Raw genomic sequence first — 12,337 nt, 5'->3', positions numbered from 1 at the left:
CCACTGAAAAGGCACATCCAAACAGGACTATTCATTATGGAGAGAATTCTGGTCTGTGATTTATGGGAGGAAGCTGGGTCTGATAGTTTGCCTACCCTGCCCGTGGACCACTCAGCAGCATCAACCTGAATGCTACAAGAATACACAGAACAGACATCACAGAATTAATTACCTGCTCTTTATTGAATTGCATGAGAGCTGCAGTGCATGATTTGCATATTACTTTAGGAGAAGGGTATCTTGTTTTTTCTGAACTGACTCCCCATCCTGAGAGTCAATTATTGTCTGATAACATCCAGAAAACAGACATGGCCACTCACTTCATGCTTTGGAGAAGAAGAGGAACATTTGGGAGGCAGGGTTATTTTGAAGAACAGATAATATTCCTATGGCTCCAAGATAGAAAAATGTCAGAAGATCATCATTTTACTTTCAGATCTGCTACGATATCCCACTTAATTTCTGATGGAGTGTACTTTCTCTCTGAACACTCTTCACTTAGAAGACGGTGTTGCGATGCTTATTGCAGAGGTGCATAGTAAGAGACAGCGCACTGTGCCTCCAGAAGGTACAGAGATACTCCAATAAGCAGTGTCAGAGATGTAAAAAATAACCAATGTAGGTGTTATATTCCGTAATTTTTTCTTCGGAGGACAAAGGACAAGCAATTCAGAAATTCTCTGTACCTGAGAGAAGTCATCCCAAAAAGAAAAATCTCCCATGTCTGTGAAACAGTTCAAAGAGGATGCAGAATCTATCCCACACTTCTGATTGCTGCACACTCTCCTCGTGATGCAGTTCTAAACTTCCCTGGGCAAAGGGGAGACATTCAGCCTAGCCTCATTAATGCACGCATGTGTCTTCCTGAATGCAAGCAGAGCTCTCGCTTTCTCACAGATCACCATACACAGCAAGGAAAAGACTATTGACTATGTCATTTCATGCAAATGGTGACAAACAAGTCACTGATTCTGTCAATCTGTGCACAGTATGTCACAAAGTAAGCCTACTTCTGTGCAGAGTCTCCGTGGGAAAAAACAGAACAGTATCAACTGTAAGATCCTGAAGACACTGCCCAGCATGGAATTGCCTACCCATCCTAATACTCCACACCATGGAGTCTCACCTGCTTCATAACCAAGAGGTTAATTCAGAGACTGGGTAACATTAAACATCCACAAATTATTCACATTCCTGAATATGGAGGAAAAAGTCTCTTTAATCCATATCTCTGTACCTGTTCAGTTCCCAAGTTCATCTGTAAGCCAGTAACTTAATTTAGGAATTGCTTCATCACGCATAATTCCCTAACCACAGATATCCTGGGAATGCCAAAATTACTCCCAGTTTCCTTAAGACCTCAAAGACTGAAAGATCTACAATTTTAACCCACAGGGCATATAAACAAATATCCTATTTTAGAAAACAATTTATTGTTTAAAAATACTTAAAGTACATCCTATCCTTTTCAAACTCCCTAAATATTCACTTTGCTATTATCCCAAAGGACAGAGTGGTGGGGACAAGGAGCAAAGACCATAAATCAGCCACAAGAAAAATGTGGATAAACAAGGTGTTTTTCATATACATGCCATTGTTATAAGCAGTGAAGTTAAAAAAAAAAAAAAATATTTTCACCTCAGGTAGTTTGGAGAGTTCAGCTCTCTGAAACGAATGATGTACCTAAACACAGTGTCTGCAATTATTTTGCAGGGTTTCTTTGTCACCTTTCCAGTTATACCCACACTGCTTGCAACAAAGTCAAGATCATTAATACGATCTTTAAACCAAACCCACAAGAGATTTACGTGTCTAAAATGTCACTCACACCTAGATATGACGCTAGAGAATCTGAAACTGAGAATTTCAAAAACCCTTGCCTGTGACCTACATCTGTACATCTGCTTTTCTCGAGCACACAAAATAATTGAAACGAATGCCAGCAAGTTTTACAGTTCCCTAGATCACACAGAGTCTTATCAAACATACCACACACTGTGTTCTCCCCCATCTTGTCATCAGCTGCCAGTGACAGGCATTCCTAGAGCACCACTGTGGACAGGGCTCTAAACCAGAAACCACAACCCTGCTAGAACACCTGCACCCAGCCACCAGATAATTAAAACACATTTTCAAGAAGTTCAAGTCTAGTTGTAAGTTTTTGTGCTCTACCAAGTACAGATTTGAACTGAAAACTCCCACATTCCCAGATGTTTCCCCCATACAGGTACTGACAGTTTTGGCCCGAGTCAGGTATTTTGGAGGGGAAGACCAAGGGTTCTCTCTCACCTCAGCATTGCTGCAATCATCCTAATAGCTTTTTTTTCTTACCTGCTTCAGACAATTACATTTTAGGACCTTCACATATGTATATGTAACCAGGTATTGGGTGTGCAAAGTAACAGAGTGCATAGACCATCTTCTCTCACAGCAAAGGGGAGACGACAAGCTAAGCCCCCCTTTCACTGAGGAATAAGCACTCTTTAGTTCCTTCACACTTAATTCTTACTCATAAGCTACTGGCATGGCATGGAAATTAGATCACCCACATATGCAATGAGCAGGAATACCTAGCTCCCATCTTTGATCTGTGAATTTGGTAGGACTTCAGCACACTACACATTCAGTAAACTTCCACATCTCTAAAATTCATCTCTGGGAAGCACATACCCAGCTGAGCCAGAAGCCTTCCCTGCTCCTGCAGGATCTCCTCCTCAGACATGGACTGCAGCTTCTCCAAGTTCTCTTTGTGAATAGCTTGAGCTTCCTGTTCACCCTTTTGGCTTCCAAGACCCTCTCCCGTTATGAGACAAGGCCGCTGAGAGATCAAAAAGTCACCAGCTTTATCTGAAAGATCCAGCAGAGAAAGCAGTTACTGATTTAAGTGTCTCCAGCATTATGAATGCAACTCAATTTTGTCATTACCACGCTTGCATAATTTCTTTTTCTATTTTTTTTTCCACCTTGGTAGCCAAGTTAAAATAGGAGTAAAGGAGTTTAATTTAGCTTCAAACATAATTAAAATATTTGGGCTTTCGACCCATGTCACAACAAAATGTCATTTCTACCTTGCTTGTTTAGAATTTTGAGGAAGGATGGGGCAAAAAGAACTTTGTTCCTTCAATGCAAAGCAACAGCAAGAAAAGGTAAACTGGAGCATAATTCACAACTGGTAAGTCAGAGCATTCTTCCAAGCTAGCTAGTAAATACTAGATGACTCCTCTGCCCAAGAACACCTGAACCCACACTTGTACATCCACTGAAGCACAATGTAGTAAATATCTGTTGAGTGAGAGAGAGAATTAAAATTACTAGGTAATCTAGTGTCTGAGGGATACAGGATCCATTCTCAACAGAGGTATGTTTGCTTCTAAAAATGTCCTGCATTCACCTCCAAGGGTTAAACAAACGAGAAGTTTAACCCTTAGAGTTTAACCCTCTAAGGGTTTAACATATGAGAAGTTCCAGCGGCGGTGCATTTTCCTACCCTGAACAAAATCAAGTCTCCTTTACCACCTGATCTAAATCCTTTTTAAAAGCTCATTTAATTTAATTCTAGCAGCAGGGTAACATGCTCTTTTGGTCAGCGAGACCCTCCAGCTGTCCTGTAGCCCACTATACAAGGACCTGACTTAGTGGTCTTATTCCTTATGTTTTGTTCATATACTCCATATAGTGACTTGGAACTTCCCTATAACCCTAAACCAGCCACCCCTGAAAGCATCAAACTTCTGTTCAAACAGCAGTACTGACATTCATCACAACATCAGGAAGGTTGGATGTCATTTCCACAGCAGCTGTCCTGCATATTGAGCAGAAAGAGATTCGAAGACAGTGATGTGGTGAAAGATTCAGTAAGCTTCCCACTACCAGCAACTAAGCTGAGGGTTACCGGGCGCACACACTTTGTTACTACAAGGAATGGCACTCGCCTTCTCCTCTTGCTTCTAGTGATCCTGCCACAACAATCTTGCTGAGGACGGCAACCAATTTTCTGATTCCTCTGTTGGGCTACTACATTTTAGAAGCGTTCTACTTCAAGAAGATCACAGCTATAGGGCTGCTATACTGCCCTCAGATTTCTCAGACAGAAGGACACAGGCACAATCATAACAGGATACACAATAAGCACAGTATATTGACCTGGATGGTGGATTTGGGCACACACAGCACAGCACAACCAGGAGTTGTCTTAAGAGTTCTCTGACAGGGGTCAGGACAGAGAGAAACCTTAACCAAAAGGCGATACCCCTCAAATGATATCTGGCCTCTATTTCTATGTGAAAAAGGGGGTGTTGGAAAAACCCAGACACATGGTGGTCCAAACCAAATAGGATGGCCCAAGATAACAGAAAAGAATTAAAAAAAAAAAAAAAAAAAAAAAAAAAAACCCAACAAAACACAACAAAAAACACACACACATCCACCCCCAAAAAAAAAAAGGCCAGAGATGCTGGAACCAGTTGAATTGGTTTCAGCTTTCCTTGTCACATTGCTGTCAGACAAGTAACTGCTGGAGGTGGCACTGCCTCATCAGCACTGCCTCACAGCATTCCTCATGAAGCAAAGCCACAGCCTCATGGTAGCAAATCTGGTGACAGGAGACTGAGCTTTCAGCTTCTAGGTAGGAGTGAGAACCTGCATCACAGTGGTCTTGAATGCCTTCACCAGACACAAGAACCCTCTTCCTAAAATTGCAGAAATCAACGATGAAACAAGAAAAACTTTACATATAAGAGAGAGAGTAAAAGGGAGGACAAGAACCATGAAAAATAAAGCTATTTGGCCCTGTGTGAAGCAAAAAGAAAATGAGTGAGAAAGCTAACCCCATTTTTAGAACGTTAATTTGGGTCTCAGACCATTTCAAATCCTTGTCACACCACAGACATTCCAAGTGACCTTATGATTCCTAAACTGAGGACAACAGTGCTACCCTAATTTAAAAATAAGGTGCATTGATGTAATGGTCACTAAGGCTATGTAAATACAATAGGTTGGATAAGCAGAACCTTCTCCACTTACCATCCCGGCTGGTGGGGAGAGGTGCCTCTCCCACTGATCCCTCAGGATCCAGGGCATCGGGAGCAGCTGATCTTACTTGCACGCACTCGGCAGCGGAGGGAGCTGTTGCTGCCTTTTCAGCAGCTCTTCTCACTGCCATCTTTTGTGCAAAGATGCTTTTTCTTCCAGATCCCACCTTCACCTGCAAACAGGGAAGCCATGTGTCACCACTTTCCTCTCCAGACTCCCACACACACCTGCCACTAACAAAGGTACAACTCTGATCCTGAAGACCCCCTCAGATCAGACTTTGGGACATGACACTGAGAAGCTGCTGGCAGCCACCTGCCCTTTTCTGTGCAAGTGCTATTCTTCTTTTAACACACAGTTTAACGTAAGGACAGAGAGACAAAAGCATGAATGTTTTTGCTACCTAGAGAAGGAAGATGATTAATTATAAGTGAATTCAAGCCAGGCAAGTACACCTAAAATATCACCACACACAACAGCTCCAGCTTTCCTGCTGCTTGGAAACTGCATAGCCGAATACTTTGCATTTCTGAGGATAAATGTGGCTGTACTGCACTGTGCTCACCGCAGGCTTGGAACAGGCTTCTTATAAGGTGATTAGAGAGCAGCAGGGTGAAGTGATTTACACAGCAAGAAGCGGACAAGTGGTGCTAAAATAATCCTGACTAAATTACTGTGCTGCTTGCCTAGGCGATGGAAGGGCATGGCTCTGAACAGCCTTGTACAGGATGCACAGGAAATCCAAAGCAAGAAAACTGTTGCATGTCCCCAGTCCAAAGAAGCAGATTAAAAGGCAGTCTGAACATTTGGTAGCTGCAATGTGCACTCCTGCATCAGGTAAACAGAACTGGTTGTTGAAAAAGCATTACTCTCTTCTTTCAAAAAGCTGTCCTTCAAAATAAGCTACCTCTTCAAAGCAACCACAGCTATCAATCACATGTCAGTTCCCAGCATCTGACTCCCACTCAGCTAGCAGCCTTTGCTACTACAGCAACAACTGATGATAATAGCCATGGCTTCCCGTTTTGCAGCCTCAGAAAACAAATTATGCCAAAATCCAAAAAGCTGCAAAAGATACCCTGTGCAACCATACTCAGATGTCATGCCAGGAGAAATCAGATGCAACTTCCATAAGTACAGACTTAATCAAACCTGGTGGACAAATTAACAGAGGTTGTTCCTCAGAGAACTGATCCTGTTCTGCTTGTTTTTCTGTTACAGCAGCACAGATGCTATCCACCTCGCTGAAGTTAGCTGAAGGGGATCGCCTTTTTCCTAAACCAAAAGGATTCCAATGTTACTTAACTGCAGAGTATGGAGTGCCTACTTGATGGCAGCTTGGTAGAACTCTCTCCTACACTAAGTTGACAATGCCAGAGATAAGTTGAGCTAGCTCACCATCTCCAGCATGCCAAGTCACTTATTTTGAGCCCTACCACCCACCAAGCATTAGGTTTTGTTGTGAGGAAGTTGTAATCATTAATGAAGGTAGCACAAAACAGCTGCTCCCAATCTTACCTCGCTTTTTATCTCAGAGCGGTGAAATGTCTTTGGAAATGGGTCTCCTGTGGGCACTGGCATGCTCACTGCTACTGCACTTGTGTCTCGTTCCTGCAGCAAAAAATTCAGACCCTGTAGAAACCACTGCAACAGCCAGATATGTTTATATCATTTAGCTAATAGTGGGCTCAAAATCTCTCAGCTCTGCAGATCACAAGCCTTCTGCTACAACACTGTCAGGCTCAGAATACCTTGTGCTTATTTAGAGCCAAAGTGAGGCTATTTTCCAAAAGGCTGGACTGCCAGACTCTACACACTGCTCAAAGAATCAGATAAAGGAAAACCTAAGGCCAGTGCAGAGCACAATGAGAACACTGCCCTTATGAAGTCCAGAAACTCACCCAAACCCACATGACAGCACAGACCTGCATGCAAGCAGTGTGACCTGCAGGCACTCTGGACTGGAGCGCAGATTCAAACACATATTTAACTGAGCAAAAATATACCCAAAGGTCTTTTTCTTACAGGGTGCTCCAGGACACAGGTCTACAATGCTACAACTGCTTCATTACACTGTAGAAATAAAAAGCAGCAACAGAACCCTTCATCCCTGCCCACTGCTCATTTCAGAGCATTAAAAAAAAAAAGCACACACTAGACCATCACACTAAAAAAAACCCCAAAAAACCACACATACAATAATTTTGCTGAAGACTGCTGTAATGTGTTGATCATGCCTTTCCAGTCTTTCCTCTGGATCTTCATCCTCAAAGTGGACACAGGCACTTTTAATCTTGGACTTTTTTGGAGGAGCTGGAGTTAGAGCTGGGAGAATATCAGGAAAATCTGGGGAGGAGAAATAATAAGAAAAAAATAGTCAAGTTACTCATAGGTACCAGGCCAAGGCTCCCTAATAGCACCTGTTATTGCTCTAACGAGAAACAAAGAAGATAAGAAAGCAGTAAGACAATTAGTAGTCCTCTGTTTCCGACTTGCACCGGGTAGTGGAGAGAAACACACTCAAGAACTGTATTCTTTATGTATTGGCACAAAGGTCTTTCCAAAGACTTGCAAAAGTTAAGAAGGGTACTGAGGCCTGACTGCAAGTACTACGGGAAGAAGCAAGGCTGTACAGAAACAAACAGGCCCCCGCAGGTTGCGTCCAGGCACAGAAAAGCACATTTCCACTGCCAGCTCTAACAGTGAGTGATTTGTATGATCACGAGCAAGTCGAGGCCTCCTTTTCACTATCTATAGACTGGGATTGCATTTCCTTACCTGGAACCTGCAAGACTTAAGTTGTTGCTTTCAAGAAAGCGCTTTGAGCTTCTGAGACCATTAAGAACATTACAGAAGTGTTAGTTACTACTGATGAAGGAAAACAAAACTGCAGGAAGGGGGCTTATCAAGCCAGATCTGGGGGCTCAAAGCTGAAGCTGTTTGCAGAGCTAAAACTCAAAGACACCGAGAGCAGGGTTTGGATAGATGGCAAAATAAGCACTGAGTGTCCAATGAGTACAAATCACAGAAAACACCTCTTGCCTTGAAGCTGGCAAGGTACAACAGACAGCTGATAAATGTAGACAATGGCAATGTGTTCTACTGGATGCTAGTTAACATGGGACAAGTGCATTTTCCAACAAGGCTATGGTCAAACAATACTGCAAGGAGGGCACACATGCAGGGCAAAGGCAACACTGGGTGGACAGGGAGGTGAAACAGCAAGCACTGAGGAACACTGACTGAGAATCCTAGTAATTCAAAGAAGCCCACGAGGGAAATTACCATCCAACATGACTACGTCCTTGCTGTCCTGTAGCGGGGGTCTCTCAGTATCTGTGCTCCCTTCCTCCCCCCTCCTCTTGTCTGCCTTCTTCATGATCTTCACTGCAGGTGAAGCTCTGGCTGCCAGGAACTGGCTTTGAAAGTGCAGCAGGTCTGCCTCGGACTCCCCAGGCTTTGGTCTCGACAACATCCTGCCTTCTTGCTCCTGCAGCCCAGCCCTGTGTGCTGTTCACATGGAATCATCTGGAGACAGAAAACTGGTTACAGAACTGGATTCCCTGGGGATAGGATGGGGACAGCAAGAGAAAAGTATTCCTTTTTGTCCCACTCTGCTACTCCTGCACATACTGCAGCCGCCCTACTTCAGGATCACCCCAAGACACAACTAGTTGTACCAGAGTCCCAGACAAACACTTTACCTTGTTCTTCATTGTCAAACAACATGCTAGTAGACAAGCCAACACCTGGTCTACCAGCCAGCTGGGAGCAGAATGGCAGCCATCCAGCAAAAAGCCAGCCAACAAGTGCATCACTGCCAGAATGCCAACAACACAGCCCTGGATTTACAAAGCCACAGAAGCACCAGGTCCAAGACAAAAGATCTGACTTACTCTGTGATCAACACCAATCAAGAACATCAGAGGAACAGTATCATGCAAACCTCCTGCCTCCAGCATACAGTCTTCTCAGGATCCTCTCATTAGCATCCCTGTCAGGATGCAAGAGCCTGTCCACATGGATTTGGACAATGCACTCACTCTCACAGTCTCTGCTCTCCTTCTCACTCAAATCTCCCAAGCAAAAAAAAGGTTTTCTTCCTTATCTAGTCATCCTGCATTCATTCTCTCTTGCTCTTTTACTGCCCTATTATTGGCAGAAGTCATGCTAATTCCAAGCATTTTTATTCACTGCCCAGGCCAGTTTTGGGTTGAAAGCTAAGGGTGGTATTTATAAAGACTTCTACCTCCAGGTTACTATTACTAGGAAGGCAACTATTCCACCTCCAATCTACTGGGCATGAAAATATTTGCAAGTATTACTCCCCACCTCCTATCCCCAAAGCCCAGGACCATCAATCCATTTCTCACAGGCAGCAAGTAAAGTGTTTACAAATACGTTCCACACTAATTGAATCACTGATCAGCACTAATGCTACAGACTTGACACCCTCCCACACTTGGTATGTTGAAATATTTTATACACATTTGATCTCTTCCACTTTTAAAAGCCCATCAGGACTCAATGATGATTTATTGCATAGTTGGAAAGGAAAGTGGATATGGATTTTTAAAACTACAATTATCTGCTTTATTGATAGGCTGTACACATGAGAAAATGCAAAGCTTGGAAGTGAATCTCTGTCTTAATCTCAGACCAAAACAAAGCTCAACCATTGTGTGGGCACAGCCACTGCCCTGAAGCCAATGTTTTGTTTTATGCTATTACCATACTTTATTGTTAAATATGTGGAGAGATGCCTTGCAGGAAGGATGCTAACGGACACAAGAATTACTTCATGTAGTATTTGTGACCTACACTTGCAGTATTTATACTATTTTCAGGGATCTCATTCCTGACCAAGGTTGGTTAGATGTGTTGTTGCTGGTTCCAAGAGCATGAAGAGGTCTAGGGAGTTTTATATTTGGTTGTTGGTTTGGGTTTTTTTAACATCAAGGCCTCAGTGTAAAACCACCAACCATTAAGACTTGCTGAAATTTTTTTCCTGCCCCTCATTTTGTGCAAAAGCTGGACTAAAACCATTCAGACTTAGCTTTGTATACCAAAACAAAGCGGATTTTCAGAGGTGTCAAGGTTTCCAGGGACTCCATTCACTCCGTGGCTGAGGAACCAGATCTCTTCATCCAGTGCCAACATCACGAGTTAGTTGCTCGATTTCAGACATCTCAAAACACTGACCTTAATGAAAGCTGTCAGCTCAAAAGTCCCAGAACAACAGCTTCCTTTTACACCAAGCCTACATATGGCACAAGCAGCAGCCAGGGGAACTTCCCTGTACCCTCGGAACAATAAAAACCTCCCCCAGCACACAAGGAAAGTGCCCGACTTCTCCACCAGCACTGCCAAGGACATCTGTGGAACACTGCCACTAGCAAAGGCTATTTCAGGGCAGGAAGGGAGAACCCGCTTACCATGCCTTGCTACTGTTGGAGAAGGACTTAACACACAAACACCTGGGATGTCATTGCAGGTCTGACTGATGCTGAGAATGCAGAAACACTCCCTTTCAGCCCAGTTTCCTTGTAACTGCACAGCAAAAACTGCAACTTCTGCAGACAGCTCCTTTTTTTGTGCACTCCTAGCATAAGCACACACCTACCTGCTGTTTATTTATGGAGTTTTCTGCCACAACAGGGGCTGCAACAGTCATACTTCAGTTGAGAGGTCCCTCTTTGATATGCATAAGTAGCGCCACATGCATCAGAAGCCAAGTATTTCATACCCTACCATGACAGGCTTCAAAGCCCAAATGAGGATGCCAGGATTAAAAGAGGCAAAACACCCATTTATAAGCAAAGTGTGCTGCTAATACTTCTGCACTAAGCCTCTTCCACACTAGGATGTACATATGCTTGTCCAAGTTCCTGTGTATTAAAGAAGTTAATCAAAAATAATATATAGCAGGACTTGAAATTGCCTTCATTTGTCCGGGGAATTTTCAGGCACAAGAAGTCAACCATGTAGTCGTTGTCTAAAGAGGTTAGAAGTTGTGCCAGGAACCATTTCCTCAAAGTCACTCCTTCCACATGAATGTGGAGGCCATCCAAATGTAAAGTTTCAAGATGGTAATATCAAGGTGGGCATTAGTTTGGCGCAAAAATAGACAAAAGCTTTAAATGCATTCTTTCCATGTTCTAACAGGGTCTAGAAATTCAAACTGAGGCCTTCGACTTGGTCCTTCTGCAGTCCAACAAGCTAGAAACTGCTTAAATACATATGGGACTTGGAGACAGAATGTAGTGAAAATAGTTTGCTTTCTTAATAGTACCTTTTTTCAAGCCCCCAGGAAGCCATCTAAGCACATAGGCAACACTCACCCGGCCATCATAAGGAGTAATTCTTACTCACCAGCACTCAGAGAAAACATGCAAGAAAACTACTGATGATCAGCACTAACCCCAGCATCCTATGGTCTGGTTATCTCCAATCTCACAACTGGGTAATTAAAAGCTAACCACACACAAACTATGTGCCCAGAGGGACCACCATCTAGCCAACATATGCAACCTGCTGAAGTTATTGTTCTAGGAATGCATGTAAGGGATCAGAAATACTATCAACAGACCACGAGCACCTATACACACCAGAACATTGTGATTATTATGTGAATACACTATAATCTGCTGTTGTATCCCCTGTCTGCACCAGAAGTTTCAATAAATAGTTTCCTGCCATGCTCTGGACTTCCCATGGATATTGTTTGAAAAGCCCATCAGTGCTGCAGGAATTTTACATTACATCTACATCCATTTCACAAATGCAGCTGGGACCAGCAATCTAAGACTAAAAAGATGCAAAAGCACAGAAGGCAATAAAGCCACAGACTGTTTTAAGTGCCAAGATCCACTTTTGAATTAACGAACTTCAGCTCAAGTATAAGTCTAAGAAACAAATCCAGTTAAGACAGTAAAGACCCTAATCACCAATTAATGCAGCACCAGCGTATCACAGAGAATAACATTTACTTTACAGAGAAACTGAGGTCTAGAATATTCTTCCAACGCTTTTCAGAAGCAGCATTTAAGCTTCTGAGGCATATATTACCAACCTCTGCCACTACTCTCAGCAGACATAAAAAAACATTTAAAAATCAGGCACAACATTTGTTTGAGCAAAGTACCATTCCACTCCTGTCCAAGGTTTTTAAAGGTGCCATCAGGCTACAAAAAACTACTTGATATAATCCAACACTGTAGGGTTTTAATCTTATTCTAGCTCATCTGCATGTACAATGCATTTTTCTTCTGCGGCAGCAGAGCCCTACAGCCCATGGGAGACACTT

General features: G+C 43.0%; 1 protein-coding gene across 2 annotated transcripts in view; it reads right to left on the bottom strand.

The window, feature by feature from the left end:
* Positions 1-12,337, bottom strand: part of RPAP1 (RNA polymerase II associated protein 1) — a 39,938-nt gene that overhangs the window by 26,475 nt on the left and 1,126 nt on the right. The window contains exons 2-6 of one of the 2 annotated variants that reach the window (XM_005231551.4): positions 8,317-8,559; positions 7,229-7,377; positions 6,550-6,642; positions 5,023-5,203; positions 2,671-2,847 (exon numbers count right to left, since the gene is read on the bottom strand). In XM_005231551.4, the coding sequence (XP_005231608.1) occupies positions 2,671-2,847; positions 5,023-5,203; positions 6,550-6,642; positions 7,229-7,377; positions 8,317-8,506 (790 nt within the window). In that variant the 5' untranslated portion in view covers positions 8,507-8,559. Of the gene's footprint in view, positions 1-2,670; positions 2,848-5,022; positions 5,204-6,183; positions 6,307-6,549; positions 6,643-7,228; positions 7,378-8,316; positions 8,560-12,337 lie in introns of those variants that run through there. The other variant, XM_027778498.2, reaches the window with a different exon arrangement.

This window comes from Falco peregrinus, chromosome 1, assembly GCF_023634155.1.
Source record: "Falco peregrinus isolate bFalPer1 chromosome 1, bFalPer1.pri, whole genome shotgun sequence".
In the NCBI taxonomy this organism is placed as follows: Eukaryota; Metazoa; Chordata; class Aves; order Falconiformes; family Falconidae; genus Falco; species Falco peregrinus.
Note: the sequence above shows the minus strand (reverse complement) of the source record. Positions and strands in the feature narration are given on the sequence as shown.